The 20,232-nt window shown below is 39.3% G+C and overlaps 2 protein-coding genes across 3 annotated transcripts; both read left to right on the top strand.

Moving 5' to 3' along the window:
* Nucleotides 1–5,577: 5,577 nt before the first annotated feature.
* Nucleotides 5,578–10,497, top strand: LOC130731181 (uncharacterized). Of its 2 annotated transcripts, none has more exons than XM_057583390.1 (3): nucleotides 5,578–5,641; nucleotides 6,894–7,658; nucleotides 8,415–10,497. In XM_057583390.1, the coding sequence occupies exons 2-3, from the start codon at nucleotides 6,927–6,929 to the stop codon at nucleotides 10,266–10,268; spliced, it is 2,586 nt and encodes an 861-aa protein (XP_057439373.1). In that variant the 5' UTR covers nucleotides 5,578–5,641; nucleotides 6,894–6,926; the 3' UTR covers nucleotides 10,269–10,497. The 2 variants fall into 2 exon arrangements, with proteins under 2 accessions (XP_057439373.1, XP_057439374.1); XM_057583391.1 differs by having other exon boundaries at nucleotides 5,579–5,641; nucleotides 6,891–7,658.
* A 6,050-nt stretch (nucleotides 10,498–16,547) lies between these two features.
* On the top strand, nucleotides 16,548–19,843 carry LOC130731180 (uncharacterized protein At4g29660). The gene is made up of 3 exons (XM_057583389.1): nucleotides 16,548–16,714; nucleotides 16,874–17,078; nucleotides 19,416–19,843. Exons 2-3 carry the CDS (start codon nucleotides 16,896–16,898, stop codon nucleotides 19,527–19,529), a joined length of 297 nt encoding a protein of 98 aa, XP_057439372.1. The 5' UTR covers nucleotides 16,548–16,714; nucleotides 16,874–16,895; the 3' UTR covers nucleotides 19,530–19,843.
* The last annotated feature ends 389 nt before the right edge of the window (nucleotides 19,844–20,232 follow it).

Here is a 20,232-nt window from a genome sequence, read left to right as displayed (position 1 = left end):
GGAGCATTGTGTTTTAGCTTTTAATCTCCTTAATCTGTTTTCTGGTTTTTATTTCTCCTTGGAGGGTAATTCAAACGTTCGTGTTTTTTCTTCAACAAGTCACTGTCACATGCTATAGTAGGTAATTTTGGTCTTTCACCATGAAAGACATATCTCTCTTTCATCTTAGAAGGCTAGAAGCCACCTTAAGGGAACAGTAAGTTTCCACAAAAAATGTTAAAAAAATTTCAAAAATATATTTTAATGAAAAAATATTTTGAAAATGGTAATGTCAAATAGATAGAATAATATGGTTATTAAAAATTAGGCTTAATTCCAGTTTGAGCCCCTGATGTTTCATAAATGTGCGGTTTGCATCCCCTATATTTAAAATGTGCGGTCAAACTCTCTCATGTTTCTATAACGGTCGATTGAAGCCCTTCCGTCCATCTCTGTCAGTTGACCAAACGGAAATGCTGACGTGTCACTTATTTAATTCATATAATATAGGCTATTAATTGGTGACGGAAATAATCTGTCACAAAACACTTCAGCCAAAACCCCTCTCCCTCAAAAAGATCAATTTAAAATCACATTTTTCCAGAACAAGTAGACCCATGAAACCAAGGCATCACTCACCAAAATAAAGAAGAAGAAGAAAAAGCGCAGAAGCAGAAACAGCAACAACAATGGCTGACAACAAAGAAATTATTCCGCCGCAGTACGGCCTCGATGCCAAATGGGACGCTTGCCTTGATCTCACCGTCTGCCGCTTCGTCTTCTCCTCTTTCGTCGGTGCACTTGGTGGTCTCCTTTTTTTCTGTCAGTACCGCTTCATCCTCTCTCTCTCGCGCTTCTCCTTTTTCAATCTGTTAGTATTGTATGTGATTCGTGCTTCAAATCTATTTTGATTTCGTTCTTTCTGTGTGTGATTGTGAGTGTTTTGATATTTGTTTTAATTTCTGTAGAAAACCTATGCATCGCTTGTTTCATTTGAAAAAGGTGGATTTGATTCTAGAAGATAACAAGTCATATAGACCAAATTTTCTAATTGATTTTTGATCTTGCTTGTTATATATATTAATCACTAGAAAAGACAATCCGTAAGGAATGACAATTGCTAGATTAGGCCTGAACCTTGAAGTTCGTGGGTGGTCTAAGAATCTAATTTAATTCAGTGGTTTATGCAAGCATTTGAAGATGATTTTTGATTTTAAATTGATCTTTTTTTGACTGAAGGTTTTTGTGACGGATTATTTCCGTCACCATTTAGTAGCCTATATTTTATGAAATAAATAAGTGACACGTCAGCATTTCCGTTTGGTCAACTGACAGAGATGGACGGAAGGGCTTCAATCGACCGTTTTAGAAACATGAGGGAGTTTGACCGCACATTTTAAACACAGGGGATGCAAACCGCACATTTGTGAAACATCAGGGGCCCAAACTGGAATTAAGCCTAAAAACTAAGTATATAATAGGAAAAAAAAACTTTCGATGAAAAAATTAAGTTTTCATAAATCAATCTAAAAAAATTATCAAAAAATATATATAAGTAAACAAATTAAAATAGTAGTGTAAAAATATAAAATAGATAGAGAAATACTTTTTACACCTTGCCCTATTTTAATACATTATACATGTGGAACCTATCCAAACCACATCACTAGAGAGTAGAGACAGGTGAAAATTTAGCTAGATGATGAGCAGCAACATTGCCTTCCCTGTAAAATGAGCAAAAGAAATGAATACAAAAAAAGGAACTAAACTCTTCACCTTCTGGACAACTAAATCAATATATGCTCCACCAACATTTGTCGAATTTAGTTGATTAATTACTGTGGAAATATTATGAAGAAAGGTTGCGCCGTGGAAGAACCACTGCCTTAAAAGTAAAAAAAATGGCAGACCTCAGTGCAATCCAGTGTCGACTTTCTCTCTAAGGTTAACACAGCTGCATGCAAGGTAGTAAAAGATGAAATAGTTGACGTTCGAAAACTGACCGGATGACGTTCAAAGAGGAAACCGGATACCGGCCACCGCAAAAAAATATGTCGCGTGTTTAAAAGTAAGGAAGTAAAAGATTTTACAATAGCTACGTTAATAAATACTGATATGAAGATATTTTTCACTCAAAGAAATTCTACCCGACTTTGAATTAATCTAAAAAACTTACAATTGTAACGAAAATACTAGTAAAAAAAACAATGGAAGTTCTTAAAAAAAAAAGAGTAAAATACACTCACCCCCCCTCAAGGTTTGCAAGAATGACACTCCACCCCATTGTTTTTTAAAATCTACACTCCACCCCATTTTTTATAAAGGCAAAATTTAGTGACGAAAACAAATTCGTCACTAATAAAAAATAATTACTAATTAGTTAAAATTTAAATAAATTAAATGCATATACACTATCATTCATCAATTTATGAAAATAATTTTACTGAATTAAATTTAAAAAAACCATCTACTCTGCCTGTTAAGTCCACGTCTCATCTATCTCCAAATCGTATTTCTCACCACAAACGGTCACCACCAAACCTTTGCTCCCTTTAACACGACGACAACCATCCCAGAATGTGAAACCCCATGGCACCACCATGCCTCAAAGTTTTGTTGCGACTTGAACCCCAGAACGTGAATCGCACATCCCCAAAGTCACTTGTTCAACTACTTGTTGTGAACTTCACCCCTTTAAGTTGTGAGCAAACACTTTGTTGGTTTAAGATGTTGTTGGATTTTGTTAAAAACGGTGCTCCACCGCATCGTTGGGTTCTAATAACCTCCGATCCACTTCATATTTCTTAATTTTGTTTCTCTATTTTCTTCACCACCCATTTGTGTTGCTTTTTGGAACGGGAGGCAGCAGTGGGGAATTTTCCACAATGGGCGAAAGCCTGACGGAACAATGCCGCGTGGAGGTAGAGGGCCTACGGGTCGTGAACTTCTTTTCCAGGAGAAGAAGCAATGACGGTATCCGGGGAATAAGCATCGGCTAACTCTGTGCCAGCAGCCGCGGTAAGAAAGAGGATGCAAGCGTTATCCGGATACAATCCAATTTTAAAAATTGGAGTTATAAATAGATTATTTTGATTAAAATTGAATTATTACCAAATATGAAAACACAAGCATGTTTCACTATGTTCGAGATATGGTTTGTCAACCGGTCATGTGTGCTATTGCAGAATTTGCATTGTGAATTTACGGAGGAAGAACGCGATTGAGAGAATGAGGAGGACTGTGATGTTTTCATTTTTATATTTATTGGATTATATTGAACATATTTTTTGAAATTATTGATTAACAATTTAAATAATAACTAATTATTAATGAAGAATATTTTTCGTCACTAAATTTGCCTCTATATAAAATGGGGTGGGGTGTAGATTTTAGATAAGAATGGGGTGGAGTGTTATTCTAACAAAACTTGAGGGGGATGAGTGTACTTTACTCAAAAAAAAAACAATGGAAGTTCATATGCTATTATTACCCAGCATAGCAACACAAGATGAGTGTGCGAGAAGAGCTATGGTTCAATCCAACATACTCATGAGGATAAAATTCTGAATTTGAAGTAGTTGACGTTCAAAAATTGACCGGATGATGTCGGAAGAGAAAACTGGATACCAGCCGCCAGAAAAAAAACCATGTGGTGTGTTTAAAAGTAAGAAAGTAAAAGAGATATTCATTCATTCTGCTGCTCTTTCATGCCCCATGAATTCACCATCCTATTGCGTTCACTCAAATGCCATTGAAATAATAATAAAAATTACAAGGATCAGGGTTGATTACATTTACAATTTCAGAGACTAAAAAAGTATTTAACCCATGAAATAATAAAAAAATACTAATAATTTATTGGAAAATTATGCAATTAGAAATAGGAATAGTTTAGATGCATTTGTAAAAAATCTTTTTCAATGCATAAATTAAATCATTAGGTTTTATATTTATAACATAATATTAATTTTTGACTTATGTATTAAATCATTTATTTTGACCCCTAAAATATTATGTTAAAGCTTCGGCACAGGGCGTTTTTTTATCGGGTCTAAATGTGTGGACTACGTAACTATAACCAATCAATACCAGAGATTTTATTTCTTCAGTAATTTAAATAAAATAATAAAAAAATACTAATAATCTATTGGAATATTATGGAATTAGAAATAGGAATAGTTTTGTTGAGTTTTTCATCTATTTACATAATTTTCGTGTAGTTTATATCTAAATATAACATTTTACATTGGTCATTTTTCATTTTCTTTCTCCTTCAAACATTTTATGTTGCTACGTTGAGAGTTTTTCCACTCATAGAAATTATACTTGACTTTGATTTAATCTAAAAAACATTAAAATTACGACTAAAATACTAACAAAAATAATCAAAGTTCATATGATATTATTACCCAGCATAGTAACACAATTAAGATGAGTGTGCGATAAGAGCTATCATTCCGTCCGAAATGCTTGGGGGGATAAAGTTCTGAATCTGAAATAGTTGAGGTCCGAAAAGTGATCGAATGACGGCAGAAGAGGAAACCAGATACCGGTCACCGCAAAAAAAATCATGTGGCGTGTTTAAATGTAAGGAAGTAAAAGATTTTACAATATCGTTAATAAATACTTGATATGGAGAATTCTTTTACTCATAGAAATTCTACTCGACTTTGATTTAATCTAAAAAAATTTACAAATGTAACAAAAATACTAACAAAAACAATCGAAGTTCATATGATATTATTACCCAGCATAACAACACAAGATGAGTGTGAACGAAGAGCTATCGTTCCGTCCGGCATTCCCGAGGGGATAAAGTTCTGAATGTGAAATATTTGACATCCGAAAATTGACCATATGACATCCAAAAGTAAACTGGATACCGGCCGCAGGAAAAAAAACATGCGGTGTGTTTAAAAGTAAGGAAGTAAAATATTTCACAATTGCTATGTTAAATACTTGATATGGAGAGTTTTTTCACTCATAGACACTCAACTCGTCTTTGATATAATGTAAAAAAATATACATTTGTAACTAAAATACTAACAAAAACAATCAAAGTTCATATGATACTATTACCCAGCATAGCAACACAACATGAGTGTGCAAGAAAAGCTATCGTTCGGTCCGACATAATCGGGGGGATAAATTTCTGAATCCAAAAAATGACCGGATGACATCAGCAAAGGGGATACCGGCCGCTGGAGAAAAAAAAAACATGTGGCGTGTTTAAAAGTAAGGAAGTAAAATATTTTAGAATATCGTTAATAAATACTTGATATGGAGAATTTGTTCACTCATAGAAATTCTACCCAACTTTGATTTAATCTAAAAAGAAATTACAATTACAAATGTAACAAAAATACTAACAAAAACAATTGAAGTTCATATGATATTATTACTCAACATAACAACACAAGATGAGTGTGCAAGAAAAGCTATTGTTCCGTTTGGCATAATCGGGGGGATAAATTTCTGAATCCGAAAAATGACCGGATGACGTCAGCAAACCGGATACCGGCAGCCGGAAAAAAAAAACATGTAGCATGTTTAAAATGTTTAAAAGTAAGGAAGTAAAAGAGTTATTCATTCACTCTGCTGCTCTTTCATGCCCCGCGAATTCACCATCCTGTTGCGTTCACTCCAGTGCCATTGAACACAGGTTCTTTTTCTTCATCTTCTCCATTTACGTTCACTCCTTTCCTTTGATGCTCATCCTACTCTGATAACACACTCATATATCAAAATATTTCCACCCATTTGTTTTTCTTTTTCCTCTCTTACTGTGTTTGCTTGCTTGATGCTTCCCCTTTCTAAGCTTTAGCATTTGATGTTTCTACCGCTTGCTTAGATGGTATCAAACACTCACTTTTCTCTGTAATCAACCTTTTCACTTTTCAACGTGTTGATGCCGTTGATTATGTTTGTGTGTGTGATGATAACACAGGGTACGGTCGGAGGAAGATGCTTGGAATGTTTCTGGGTTTTTGGTCTTTTGATTAATTGGTTGCTGTGTGTGTTTGTAATGTGGGTGTGTGTGCTCAATCTTGCGTGAATGAGTGTGCTTTGTTATCTTGTGGTTTTCATGATTTCTTCCTCTCTTCCTCTTGTGGGTTGCATGTTGGTGTTGGTTTGATTATGATATGAACTTACATACAAATGGATCTGGGGTTTGTTATCTTCTTGTTGCTCGGTATTCAAAAGTCTTTGGGTTTATATAATTTTCCACACGGGTTTTTTTTCATTTTCTTCTGGTGTGGTGTAGTTATTTTGAAGCTGTTTCTGCCATTGAAATAATCTTGTCCTTGAGAAAGAGTAGGCAAACTTAGCTTCTAGGGCAGGGAAAGTTATTAGCTTCTTATGCCAGTGATTTAGGTGTCCAATATCCATGTTGAGGACTTTGATGCTTTATGGAATGGGCAATATTCGTAGTTTCTACTGTGTTCTAATTTTCTCTGGTGCATAGAAAAACTTGCTTTGTTTTTTGTAATCCTTTTGGAATTAGTGGCCAATGAATAATTCCTCACCCAAAAATTTATCCTGTTGCTTGTATTGTACTCTTGAGTTAACGAATAGTTATTCTTTTAAGTGGTGCTATAGTTGAAAGTTAAAACGATTCGATATCTGATATTTTGTTAGATATATAATGTGCAAGGGTTTGAAAAGTAATGATACAATGTGTCAATTCCTTATGAGTAACGCGTACCAATAGATGCAAAATCTGAGCATGGTAAATATGAATGATTAATGAGTAACTCTGAACATTATCTTTTTCCTTGTTGCAACTCATGTTTGAAGTTTGCTCCTTGACAATGTTATCTAATCTACATTTCCTTTATAACATTTTGTCTTGAGCTTTGGATTGAGTTTATAACAGTTAGCTTTCTTACTTATCCTATATTTTTTGCCAGAAGACGTCAATTGAGCAGATTGTTAACAGTACTATAATGAAGCGTGCATCTAATAGTCCTCCAAAATCTCCTGATATAAATAATATTGTTGGAGACCCAGAGAAAAATCCTCGAGTAGGTGCTGAATACCAGGTGGAAGTTCCTTCCATGATAACAGAATTAGAGCGGCTTCAACTTCAAAGGAACCCTGCTGATTCAGAAGCTGTGCAAGATCGCTCACTTTCCTTTGCATTTGGTTTGCCCATCTCGGTTTCATGGATACATAATGAAGTGGAGGATAGTGAAGACGAAGGGCGGGGATACCATGAAGACACTGATGGTACAGCCGATGCAATTAAACCTGAAAATGCAGCTAATGTGAAAAAGAATGGCGTATCAGACGATGGGGAAGAGCTGAAACCGATGACTGGAGACAACAAGCTTGATCAACCGGGCAGAAGGAATATTTTTGTAATTGCCCCTTGCAGTTTTAGTAACTCTTGGAGTGATACTGATGTAAAAAGATTTCTCCTTGGATTGTTTATTTTTCGGAAGAACTTTAATCAGATAAAAAGATTCTTAGAGAACAAAGGGATGGGGGAGATACTGTCATTTTACTATGGAAAGTTTTACAAATCTGATGAATATCGAAGATGGTCACGGTGCAGGAAGGCAAAAGGCAGAAAATGTATGACAGGACAGAAACTTTTTACTGGATTGAGGCAACAAGAACTATTGTCTCGCTTGATTCCCCATGTCTCTGAAGAATCTCGAGAAACTTTGCTAGAGGTACTCAATTCAACTGTGTCATCTCATCTCCAGTGTTGTCAATGAGCTATGATTTGTCAGATTGGCTTAGCATGTCTCACTGCATTCTATGTTTTCAAAATTTTCTTTCATTCTGCCTATGTTAACGGTAATGTTGATTTTTTCATCAAGTATTTTTATTAACATGTTTGGATCAACTTCTCTTTCATCAAAATCAATTCTGAAACCTAGAAGCTAAACACAGAAGGTTCTCCTCAGAAATGATTATGGCTCCAGAATCAATTGTAGAAGGGTTTCCAAACATGCACCTAGTATATCTTTCTTCAACTTCTTTTTTGAAGTGCCATGATTTTTTAATGACAACAATAATTTTGTTAAGTGATAATCTGGCTTATGTGGTGTTATATTTATAATGATTGACTGTCCATTTTTATGGGCTTACTAACCATGTAGAAGGATAGAAGCCACATCTGTATCTTCTAGAAATACCTTTTTTTTTGTTTTTTTTTTCTATCTGTTTTTGAGCTTCAAATGATGCTTAGATAATTGGATTGTTTCTTCTAGTCCATTTGATGTTGGAAAGTGAAAGCTTCACTAAATCAATATGAAGTATCTCACATGGTAATCATGGTGGAATATCTAATTGAATTATTATCCTGTTGTGATGTACCTATGATTATTTGGACCTTTATGGCAAGTGGACTTTCATCTTCTTCAATCATGCCAGTTGGATCATTTACGTGCTTTGATCCTTACTTTGCTTATGTCTATAATCAGGTTTCCATGTCATATGTGGAGGGGAAAACTTCTCTAGAAGAATATGTATCTTATTTGAAGTCTCTTGTTGGACTCGATGTTCTCGTGGAAGCAATAGGCATTGGAAAGGAGAAGGAAGACCTTACAAGACTTCCTGCGGAATCTGTGAAGAAAAATAAGGTGCTTCCCACACCAATTTGCAAAGCTTGGTCTTCTCTTGAACCCAGTGAGATAATTAAAATTTTGACCGGAGGATCTCGACTGAGCAAAGCCAAAAGTAATGATCTCTTCTGGGAAGCTGTTTGGCCGCGCCTACTGGCAAGAGGTTGGCACTCTGAGCAACCAAAGAATCAAGGCTATGTCGGCTCCAAGGGCTGTCTAGTTTTTCTTATCCCTGGTGTGAAGAAGTTTTCAAGGAGAAAACTTGTCAAAGGTGATCATTACTTTGACTCTGTTAGTGATGTCTTGAGCAAAGTGGGAGCTGAACCAAATCTTCTTGAGCTAGAAGAAGCTAAAGCTGGTAGCTGCATTGATGAAGAGCCAGAAAAGGGATCAAGCGAAGATGATCAATCTGATTTTCATCGTCAATGTTACCTCAAACCCCGAGGTTCTACAAGCGATGAAGACCATATGAAATTCACGGTTATCGATACTAGTTTGGCGCATGGAGGGAAGTCATCTGATATAAGGGCATGGAAGTCTGTGCCTATTAATTCAGTAAGTAAAATTGATGTAGATGCGGCTGGTGACAGCATTGATAAGAATTTGACTATGTCCACGGTTATTGATACTAGTTTGCTTTACGAGGGAAAATTATTGAAGAAGGTGAGAGTACTGAGAAATCCGCCAGTTGAATCGGACAATGCTTTTAAGATGACTGGTCTTTCAAGAAAAAGTAAGGGTAGCTCTCCTAGTGATGATTCACCAAGTGTGTTCAAAGCTAGAATGTCGAATACTGATAGCCGGAAAGGTGTATCTTATGGTGATTCTAGCAACCGAAAAGAAGCATATGATAATCCAGATAATGGCGCAAACAGGATGGTAAAAAGCCAGCAAAATCAGAAGAACAGTGTTTCTGAGGACAATCAACTGAAGAGGACCATAAAGCATCGATTCAGTAGGAGAGCAATATCTGGTCATTCCAATCAAGCAGCTCTTCCCACTAAAAGGAGGAGATTGACTGCTTGTGTCAAGGCAGAGGCCAGTCGTGTCGCTGATAATTCCTCAGGAGGCTTGGGATCAACAAAACCAGCATTCTCGCTGTCATCGAGCTTTCTAGATGCCAAAATTCTTGATCCAGTTAGTCATCAGGGGAATGGTAATTTAATTGCTTCTTCAGCTGACAAAAGTGTGGAAGATTATCATGAAGAAAGCATTCTCAATGACAATCCTAAATGCAAGTCCACTTCTTGTGTTAAGAAGTGTGAATCGCAGATGCCGGTCACCTTCAACATACCTCATGATCCATATAAAAATAGTGAAATGGCAATGGACGAGGAAGATGGACAGTGCTTAAAAGAAAATGATCCGTTTTCTGATACTCAGGAGGTAGTTGAGGAACCACTGAGAACCTTTTGTGATGTTGATTCTGTGGAACAGCAGCCTAATGCAAATCCCAGAAGGCAGAGCACAAGAAACCGACCATTGACAGTGAGAGCATTGGAATCAATAGCAAATGAATTCTTGCATGTGCAGAGGAGACGAAAAAGGAAAGACATCCAGACACTCAAAGATCCTTCTTTTAGTCCTTGCCGCAGGGCTCGTTCAAGACGCGATTGTTCAGATCATGGAACTGCAGTTTCAGCAGAAGAAAAGCATTTGAATGGAGATTCTGGTGTGTTTGCAAAATGTTTGCAAGCCTCTACATCAAATTAAAGAATACCTGTCTATTTTACTAGTTAACTTTGTAGCTACCTGTCTATCTGTCATTATGAAGTTTTGGATGCAAATATGTTCTAAAGATGCTGAGGTTATAAGACATACTGTACAGACTTTTGGCTAGACTTGAGAGAATGTTGATGCAATCAGCTGTTTATACTTAAAGGGAATAGAAGACTGCTGCTTTTTTAATTGTTTGTGTTATTTTTCTAACAATGTTGAGCATGTCAACATTTGGCAAATTAGTTCTTGCATCATTTGCCAAATTAGATTAGTTCCCGAATGATCAATCATTTGGCAAATTAGTCCGTGATTGATTTAATTTAAATCTGCAGTCTCTCAAAGAGTATTCCATTCCATCCATCAATCTAGCCCTACCAATAATTAGTGATTAGTAGCCTTAACAGTTTTGCACACCTTGCAGTTAAGTGCCATGAGTGTTTGTATGTGTATTATGGGGGAGGAGAGGGAGAGGGAGAGAGAGAGAGAGAGAGAGAGAGAGAGAGAGAGAGAGAGAGAGAGAGAGTTGCACATTAGTTGCTGTAGCACAAACCCATGCTAATAGCAAGTTTGAATCCGTTTCTATTCCCTCACACCTAGAAGCTACTTATAGGAGATTCTCCCCAATGTTTTTTTTTTTTTGAAATAATTCTCCCCAATGTTGATTTTGTCTTTAGAATCAATTGTAGAATGGTCCCAAACATGCACAGACTCCCTTGATTGTTTTTTCATTTGAAATTCTCCCTTGATTGTTTATGCTTCCACTACTTAGTCAATTTCTTCCATAAGTGCATCGTCACATGAAAATTTCCATACTCCTTGCATAATTCCATGACAATACTCAAGGTAATTTTCATGATGCAAAAAATGTGTGATATTAGAGCTATCTGGGTGATGGGTAAGGGAGAAAAAATAACTAAAAATAATTTTTAAGAAAATCCCACTAATAATATGGAAAAAATATAAACTCAACTAGTAGTAGGAGACAGTGACGCCACTTTGGAGGAGTAAGTTTCCCCTTAATTAGGAGAACGAGACTAGATTTTGTATTTTTTTTTGTTATAAACATTCGGTACCAGTCACCTTTTAAGGCTCATCATCCATCCCCCATAATGTATTGTGTGGGGATCGAACCCGAGAGCTCTTCCCACACACTCAGTCTGCGTTGCCAACTGAGCTACCCCTCTTCGGCCATAGATTTTGTATCTTTACATATAATTTAGTTGCATTTTTATTTATTTATTTATTATTGTTGTGATTATGGCCTCCTAATAGTTTTTTACCGTCTTTTAATTTATTTAGTATCACAATTAATCAATTATGTCATAATTAATCAAATAATCATTTTAGTTCTACATAAAACTTTTAAATTTGTCATCGAATGATAACTCAAGTAGTAAGAGCTGAGAAACATATGGGTTAGGGAATGGGAGGTCCAGAGATCAATCACGTATTTTCCAATATACTGATAATGTAAAAAACTTAGACACACATCTAATCATCATTCACTATTTTATCACATCATAAATAAATTAAAATAAGAAATTATGTAAAATAGAAACATAGGAAAAATATGATCGGAAGAATGTGTGAAACTCTTTAAACCTTCCAATCAAAATATTTTTTTTACATAAAATAAAAACCCTCAAATTTTCACCTTCTTTAAACATTCTACAAAACTCTTCAATTTTTACTAATTTTTATTTTTTTTACTTTAAGTTTTGTATCATGTCCTTACATCATCATAAATCCTAAACTATATGTGAATAAAAATAAATACTTTGAATATTAAAATATGAAAATCGCACAATTTTCAAAACTTTAGTAATTAATCAGTTAAAAGGGGGTTAAAAGTATAATTAAACTTTTGAGCCAATAAAATAGATTTTAATGAACATTTTTTTTCTAAAGCAAAGTTTTATTGAATGGAAAAACAACACAACGAAAATAACAAATGCAAAACAAATGAAAGCAACACAATGAAAATAACAAAAGCAAACCTATGCCATTCACAAAGACGCAAAGAACATGACTTGAAATCATACAAACAATCAACGCGTACTCGAGACTCCCTACTCGGCTACACTTCTTTGAATGAGTAGCTCTTAGATGTTCCACATGTTCTGGGAATGAACATTGAAGAGAGGCATAGTACCTAGAGGTAGAGGGATTGTGCTAAGAGAGAATGAGAGTGAGAGAGAGTGCTGAATTTCGAGTGTTATTTCATCAAATGAGCCAAAAGTCCCCTACACTTGATAACTACCTCCTATTTATAGAGCTTGGGTACTACCTATTGGGCCAATTGGGCCTCCGAGGTCAAGACCCATCTGAAGGCCAGGGCCCCGCCTCAGGGCGGGATACATGCTGGGCGTTGCCCCTCTAGGGGCTCGCCCAGTCCACTAGTCCACAAGACACCGAGCTCGAGGTATGAGAGCTAAGTGTGTCTTTTAAATGCTTTTACATATGTCTTACAGTACACCGGAATCTGCACTGCCAACATGGCTTGAGAAAAGAGAAGTAAACTATATCGCCAACATGGCGTGAGCAAAAGGAAACTAGCATTTTCGGTTACCCAGTCCACTGACTTGACGAGCAATCCGAGCTGGCAAGTCCACAAGTCCACAAGCGGCGAGAACGATTACTTCGTATTGGCGATAAGTTGGAGCAGGTGTATGATCGTTCGCCGGCGGGAAAGGTGGCAGGCATGGGTCATGTGCTGATCATTCAATCATTGACTGGCGGTAACCCCGGCGAGCGACTGAACTTTGTTGTTGGTGTCACCCGTCAGGCGATGGTGTTTGATCCTTATAGTGGCGAGGCTTTTCGCGCTTTCCCTTATTTTAAAACCCTTTCAAATCTCTATCCGCCTCACGTGGCTGCCCCACGTGATGTGTCGGTTACATCAATTTCCCTCTTTCTCCGGAACCGTCACTTCACCTTTCATAACCGTCCCATCGTGCGCAGTAACTCCCCATTGCACGCGACCCACCTCCCCAAAACCATCATGACTTCCAACCTTCCACACGCGTCCAACACGCGTCACCCTTCCAGCTTCTCCCCTTCCCCTATAAAAACCCTTCTTCCCCACAGTCATCCCTTTCCGAGACCCCTCTTTACTTCCCTAATCGCTTACCAAACTCCCTCTGCCCACTTCCGCTCCGGAGCCGTCGCTTATCACCCTTTCCGCTACCCACTCTTCACATCCTACTCCGGTGAGTCCCACTATCCTTATCTTTGCATCACACACATACTCATCTTTTCCTTTCTTTCACTTCACTGTCTTCTAAAAATGGCTTCAAGCCCTACCTCCCCTAACCACTCCTCTTCTTCCTCCGGAAGCGACCCTGATGCCACCGCCGCCGGCGGCCTCCGTTTAGAGGCCCCGGAGATCCCACCTTACCGACTAAAAACCTACGCCACTCTGCCCCTTCCAGTCCAAATAGCCCCCACTCACGAGGCTATAGACCAACCTTCTATTTTTCAGAACAGCGATCTCATCGTGCAGTTCGTGAACTCCCTGGGTGGTTTGTCGAATGACGATGAGTTTAGCGCGAAACTCAGGATCTGGATTTGCAGTCCTGGGGACCGCCCCTGGCTTCATAAGCCAGACGGCGACGTAAAGAGATCCCATTTTTTCTTTGCGTATGAATACATGTTTAGCGAGCTTGGAATCAGGCTTCCTTTCTCGCCCTTTGTCCAAACCGTCCTCCGCGACATCAACGCGGCTCCCTGCCAACTCCACCCTAACGCCTGGGCCTTCATTCGATGTTTTGAAATCTTAAGCGCCGCTGTCGGCATCGCCCCATCCCCCACCAGTTTCTTCTACCTCTACGACGTCGACCCCAAGTCCATCAAAAACAAAGGATGGATTTCCTTGAAGGCCCGAGCCGGCCGGAAGTGCTTGCATCCCCACAAAAGTAACGCGAAGTCCTCCTTCGCACGGAAGTACTTCCGTGTGGCGGTTCATCCCGCCTACCCAGAGGCATTCACCCTTAGAGACGGGACCGCCCTTTTTCCTCTTTACTGGACGGAGAAGCCCAATGGGATCACCGATCCTTCAGAGGAATCTTTGTCCGCCAACGACAAAGCCTTTCTTAATCTCCTTGCCCCACTTCCCATCCTTGACTGCACAACAGTCCTTGAGGGCGCTGACCTCTCAAGAACTCCCAAATACTTAGGTTGCCCATAGCTCACTTTTACTATTGACATTTCCTTTCTCGTCTCCTATGTTGTCACTGATCGTATTTTTTATTGTTACAGAAGATATGAATTTCACGAACGCCGAGCTCCTGAAGGCCCGCGAGAGGAGAATGGCTCGCTTTTCCCCAAAATTCAACACTGAGGGCGACGCGAAAAAACGGGGCGGTGCTGAGAACCAAGCCGAAAGCACCAAAGCTCCCAAGAGGAGAAGATTGGTCAAAGCCTCCTCCGGCGCCGGCACATCCAACCCTGGCGCTCAGCCCACCACTGCTGCTGCGCCTAAAGGCAAAAATGTCACTGAAGCCTCCGTCGTCGCGGCTATCGAGCCAACCACCGTACCAACTTCTACTCCTGCCACCGCCGGTGCGACCGCTGCTGTTGCCGCTGAGTCCTCTGTTGGCGCCACAGCCGCCTCCGCCGGCGTCAACGCCACAAAAGCTGCTGCGTCTTCCGACACTCCTATTGGAGAGAAGGAAAAAGAAAATGAAACCCCGAAGTCTCCCCCTCGCCAAGATGCGCCTCCTAGCCCGCCCTCAACACATGATGCGGGCTCCATGCCTTCCCCGCCTCATCAAGGGGAAAAATCCTGTCCTGGCGCTGCCACTACCTCTGAAGCGGCTCAAATTGAACAAGCCCCTGCTCCCGAGGTCGGTTCTTCAAGCTATTATAATATGCTCCCCAACGCCATTGAACCCTCAGAATTCTTACTTGCTGGTCTTAACCGTGACGTCATAGAAAAAGAAGTTTTGAGTCGGGGCCTTAATGACACCAAGGAGGAGACTCTTGCTTGCCTCCTACGCGCTGGGTGCATCTTTGCTCACGCATTTGAGAAGTTCAATGCCGCCACCATTGAAGCTGAGCGGTTGAAGGCCGAAAATGCTAAGCATCAAGAAGCCGCCGCTGCTTGGGAAAAGCGTTTCGACAAACTGGCGACGCAGGCAGGAAAAGACAAAGTCTATGCCGACAAGATGATTGGCACGGCGGGGATTAAAATCGGCGAGCTGGAGGATCAGCTGGCGCTGATGAAGGAAGAAGCAGATGAGCTTGATGCAAGCCTTCAAGCTTGCAAAAAGGAAAAAGAGCAAGCTGAGAAGGACTTGATCGCCCGAGGCGAGGCGCTGATTGCTAAGGAGTCAGAGCTTGCCATACTGCGCGCTGAGCTGGAGTTAGTGAAGAAGGCGTTGGCGGAGCAAGAGAAAAAGTCTGCGGAGTCCTTGGCCTTGGCGAAGTCTGACATGGAGGCGGTGATGCAGGCTACGTCCGAGGAGATCAAGAAAGCGACCGAAACTCATGCCGAGGCCCTCGCCACGAAAGATGCTGAGATTGCTTCTCAACTGGCAAAGATCAAAAGACTAGAGGACGAGCTGGCGACGGAGAAGGCCAAAGCCACTGAGGCGAGGGAACAAGCCGCTGACATCGCCCTTGACAACCGCGAGCGCGGTTTCTACCTCGCCAAAGATCAGGCCCAACATTTGTACCCGAACTTTGACTTTAGCGCCATGGGAGTAATGAAAGAGATAACCGCCGAAGGACTGGTTGGTCCCGACGATCCTCCCCTGATTGACCAACACCTCTGGACAGCGACTGAAGAAGAAGAGGAAGAAGAAGAACAGGAGAAAGAAAACAATGAATAATGTAATTTTAACATTACTTTAGCTTTTACTGTCACCTTGTAGTGTACTTTTCCGCCATTCGTCTATGTTTAAGCAACCCTTCGCCATAGCTTTTTATATCGCCGTTGGATATTTTGTAAATCATGTTGTTTCATAGTTTAACCCCTCAACACGCCAGAGTAGTAAAATACTCAACATCCTGAGTGACCAAGCACTCGCCTTCCACCTTATTCATTCGCCGACCTTATATCTTGCGCTATTTTTCACGCGTCATATGATTGAATTACGCCTAACGATTTCGTGCCTTAATTTTAACTAGGACTTGTTGCTTGGTATTCCACCACCAAGACTTTAGACGTTTTCCCCAATAGTATGAAGAGTCTAAATAATGGGTTACATTAAGAAAAGGAAAATAAGATAATTGGTTGAGGCCGATATATATTTGGGCCGGGTCAAAAACATCGGGTATCAAATTTGTTAATTTTTCTACCGGCGACACCACGCTCTGTTTTTTAAGTGGAACTACTATTAGCTCCGGTCACATCGTCGCCGGAACCCTGCACCTCGCCGCCGTTCAACTTGCTTCCGGCCAGATTATCGCCGTCGCTTCACAAAACAGAGCCAACCTAGGTTACTACTCTCCCTCTGAACTTGTATTTTCCAAATAAAAATAAGCAGAATGCCAATTAGGTTAACATTCATAAGCATTGATGATTGAACTGATAAATATGGTCATGAAGCCAGTAGAATCATGTTCTGATTTGAAGATTTTGAATGCTGTTGTTTCAGGGGAAGAGAGAAAGCAATTGAAATGGCGAGCTTCCTGTGGAGAAAATATGCAGATTATTTGTACACAAAGTGGGAGAAAACCTTTCTTTGGGACATGGTTCACCCTTACAGAAGACCCAAATCCTTCACTCCTGTGGTCACTATTTATATTGCTGCTTTCTACTCTGGTGTTATTGGTGCTGCCATCACTGAACAACTCTATAAGGTTCTATTCTTTTAACCTTCTTCTGATTTTGCTGAAATATTGGATTCATGTATTCGAGATTTTAGCATACCACCTTACTTGTTGTTACATGGATTATAGTAAGGTGTCGTTTGTGATACATAAATTTTACCTGTATGATACAGACTTAGTTGCTTGTATCTTAGGATCAAAATCTGTGTTCAATTGTATGTTATGCATCAACTTTATATTATGAAGTATTTAAAAATGATAGGCCCGGGATTCAGCTTCCTATTACTGAAGTGTATCAACTGAGGAATAGAGGCTGAATAAGTTTAATCAGTTAGTCAATTTTTATAATTATTCAGTTTGTAATTAGTCAGTTTTTGGAACTGACTTGGGTAGTTATTTGTAATTAGTCAGTTTTTGTAACTGGCTTAGGTAGTTAGTTATCTCTTTATATATAAGAAATTGTGTAGCAGTTATAGGGATTATTCTGGAGTAGAATCTGAGTCTTGGGAGAGTACTGGCCTCTCGTATGTCAGAATTCAAGTGTACCGGTGTTATTGTTCAATAATAGTTATCTATTCAGGATTCAATTCCTATATTCTGTACCAATCTCTATCGATTTGGTATCAGAGCACTGAACTGATCTTGGTGCTTTGGGTAAAAAGTCTGGGCAGCACTAATTGTTAACAAGAAGATGGAGGGAAGAATCGAAACATTGGAGAAGAGTGCTGCTTTCACCACCGCTGCACTGGAGACCCATGGAGATTGCGTGAAGAACTTAGAGGAAATCATGGTGGAAATGGCTCGTAATATCCAGAAAATTGCTGCGAACCAGGATGGAAAATCTGGATCCAGAAGGATTCCCAGAAACAGGAATGAAAGACGGGGTCTAGAGTCGGAGCGTGACGGAGAATGAACAGAGATGGGGTTCGGAGATTCGAGTTCCATTGACAAATGGAGGAAGCTTGAGATTCCTCTTTTTGAAGGGGTCGATGATGCTTATGGGTGGGTGCAGAAATTGGAGAGAATTTTTCAAATCAGGGGTGCTACAGAAGAAGCAGAGAAGATGCACGCGGTGATCGTTGCTTTGGATGGTGCTGCTCTAAGTTGGTATCAGTTGTGGGAATCTTGCAATCCCAGACCTGTTTGGCAGAATTTCAAGTCAGCAGTGGTAGAAAGATTTCAACCCACATCTGCTCAAGATCCTTTTTTAGCCTTATTGAGGCTGAAACAAGGGAATACGGTGGTGGAGTTTGTGGTAGATTATGAAAAACATGCAGCGTCTATAACGGGGCTGGGGGAAGATTATCTGATGAGTATCTTTTTGAATGGGTTAAAAGAAGAAGTTGTATGAACAGCAATCTTTGTCAGTTATGATGAAGAAAGCTAGGCTGATTGAGGAAAAGAGTCGTGCAATTGGTAATGGGGGTGGTAATAGTTTCAACAAAGGGAGTTATGTGAATAAGTCTTTCACAAATAACCGGTCTAATACTCTAATTCTTCATTTTCGAACCCAGGCTCTAATTCTGGTGTTTTCAATTCCAGTTCTTCTGTCCAAAACAGTTATATGAATTCAGGAAGTATTGGAGGATTCAAGGGAAGGAACCCATCAGTAAAGCTTTCTGATGCTGAAATGCAAGAGAAGGTTAGGAAGGGGGAGTGTTTTCGCTGTGAAGAAAAGTATAGTCCTACTCATGTTTGTAAAAACAAGCAGTTCGAAGTCATAATTTTGGCTGAAGAAGAAGAGGAGGAGGAATTGGAGCAGAACGAAGGAGAGACAGCCGTTGGTGGTCAACTTTCAATACACAGCATAGTGGGCCTCACAACTAAGATCTTTGAAGGTGTGGGGAGAACTTGGTGGGAAAAAAGTAGTGGTATTGGTGGATTGAAAAAAACATAGGATTTAAGGGATTGGAGGGATCCAATTTACATTGCTTTTGGTCTCTGAAGAGTTGTATATCGTTGTACATTACTATGGACCAATATTCTGATGTTATTTGCGACATCTACTTCAAGTTATCATTAAATGATGGAGTCTTGGGTTTCTTATGATGTTTAGTTAATTGTGTTACAGACCTACTTATACTTTGTCATTATATTATATAAACAAAACAATTAAACGAAGGGATGATGAGAAAATAAATTAGCTTCTGTTTGTGTTTTACATGCTTATACAGCTGTACCTTATATGAAAGTAGGCTTTTATGAGTAAAATGTTTATTGTTCTCGCCTCAAGTAAATTATTGTTAGCAGTGCCTCTTATGCCTCCTAAGTTTTATTAGTACATCATGGATATATATACTACTAACTTTTTTTTAGGATATTCTATCTGAAAAACTAATTTATGTAATGAATCCTGCAATGTCACAGGAAAAGTACTGGGAAGAACACCCTGGGAAAGCAGTACCTCTCATGCCTCCGAAGTTTTATTGGGGGCCGTGGAGAGTAATGGGTGGTGATGTACCCCGACCCCCGCCTGAGTGAAAAGCTCTGTAGGCATGTGCCATGCTTGACTCCGATTCACCTCATGTCGCCACTGTTTATGAGGCAGCCATGTTATCAGAATCACTGAGATATGATCCACAATTTGCTAATAGGTGAGGTTGCTGCTTTGCCCAAGCTAAGTTAATGCTAATGTTGCATTTAGAAAACTTGTCTGAATGTAGTGTGCAAAACCATTGGTAGTGAGTCAAATAAATAAAAATGCATTTTTAGACCATTTATGGCTTTAATTTTTCTGAGTCAAATAGTATTATAAAAACTGTTATATTTGAACTTAGTGATTTGATTCGAAATCAGTGTCTTATTGTAGTTTGGGATTGTGACTAGGATTGTTTTCACGGGCTCTGGAGAAACCCCGATCTTTGTCCTGCCAATGATAATTGGGACTTTGGATTTGGGTTTGGCCACTTGGGCCACCTTCCTCCCCCTCTATTATGCAATTGCTTGATTATTTTCATCCCACTAATTGTAATCTAAGGAAACCTCGACTATATAAAAAGTTCCTCCATACCTAATAAAATGTGTCCATTTACTGAGAAATTCAAAGGCATTGTTGTGTTCGATCTACTTATCTCTACTTCAAGGTTTCATCGTGAACATGTATCATATAAATAATATAATATGACACATCTCCCATCCTAACATTAAAAGTGGGGCTCAAATATAAGTATTTTTTAAAAAGTAG

This window comes from Lotus japonicus, chromosome 1 (genome assembly GCF_012489685.1).
Source record: "Lotus japonicus ecotype B-129 chromosome 1, LjGifu_v1.2".
Taxonomy (NCBI): domain Eukaryota; kingdom Viridiplantae; phylum Streptophyta; class Magnoliopsida; order Fabales; family Fabaceae; genus Lotus; species Lotus japonicus.
Note: the sequence above shows the minus strand (reverse complement) of the source record. Positions and strands in the feature narration are given on the sequence as shown.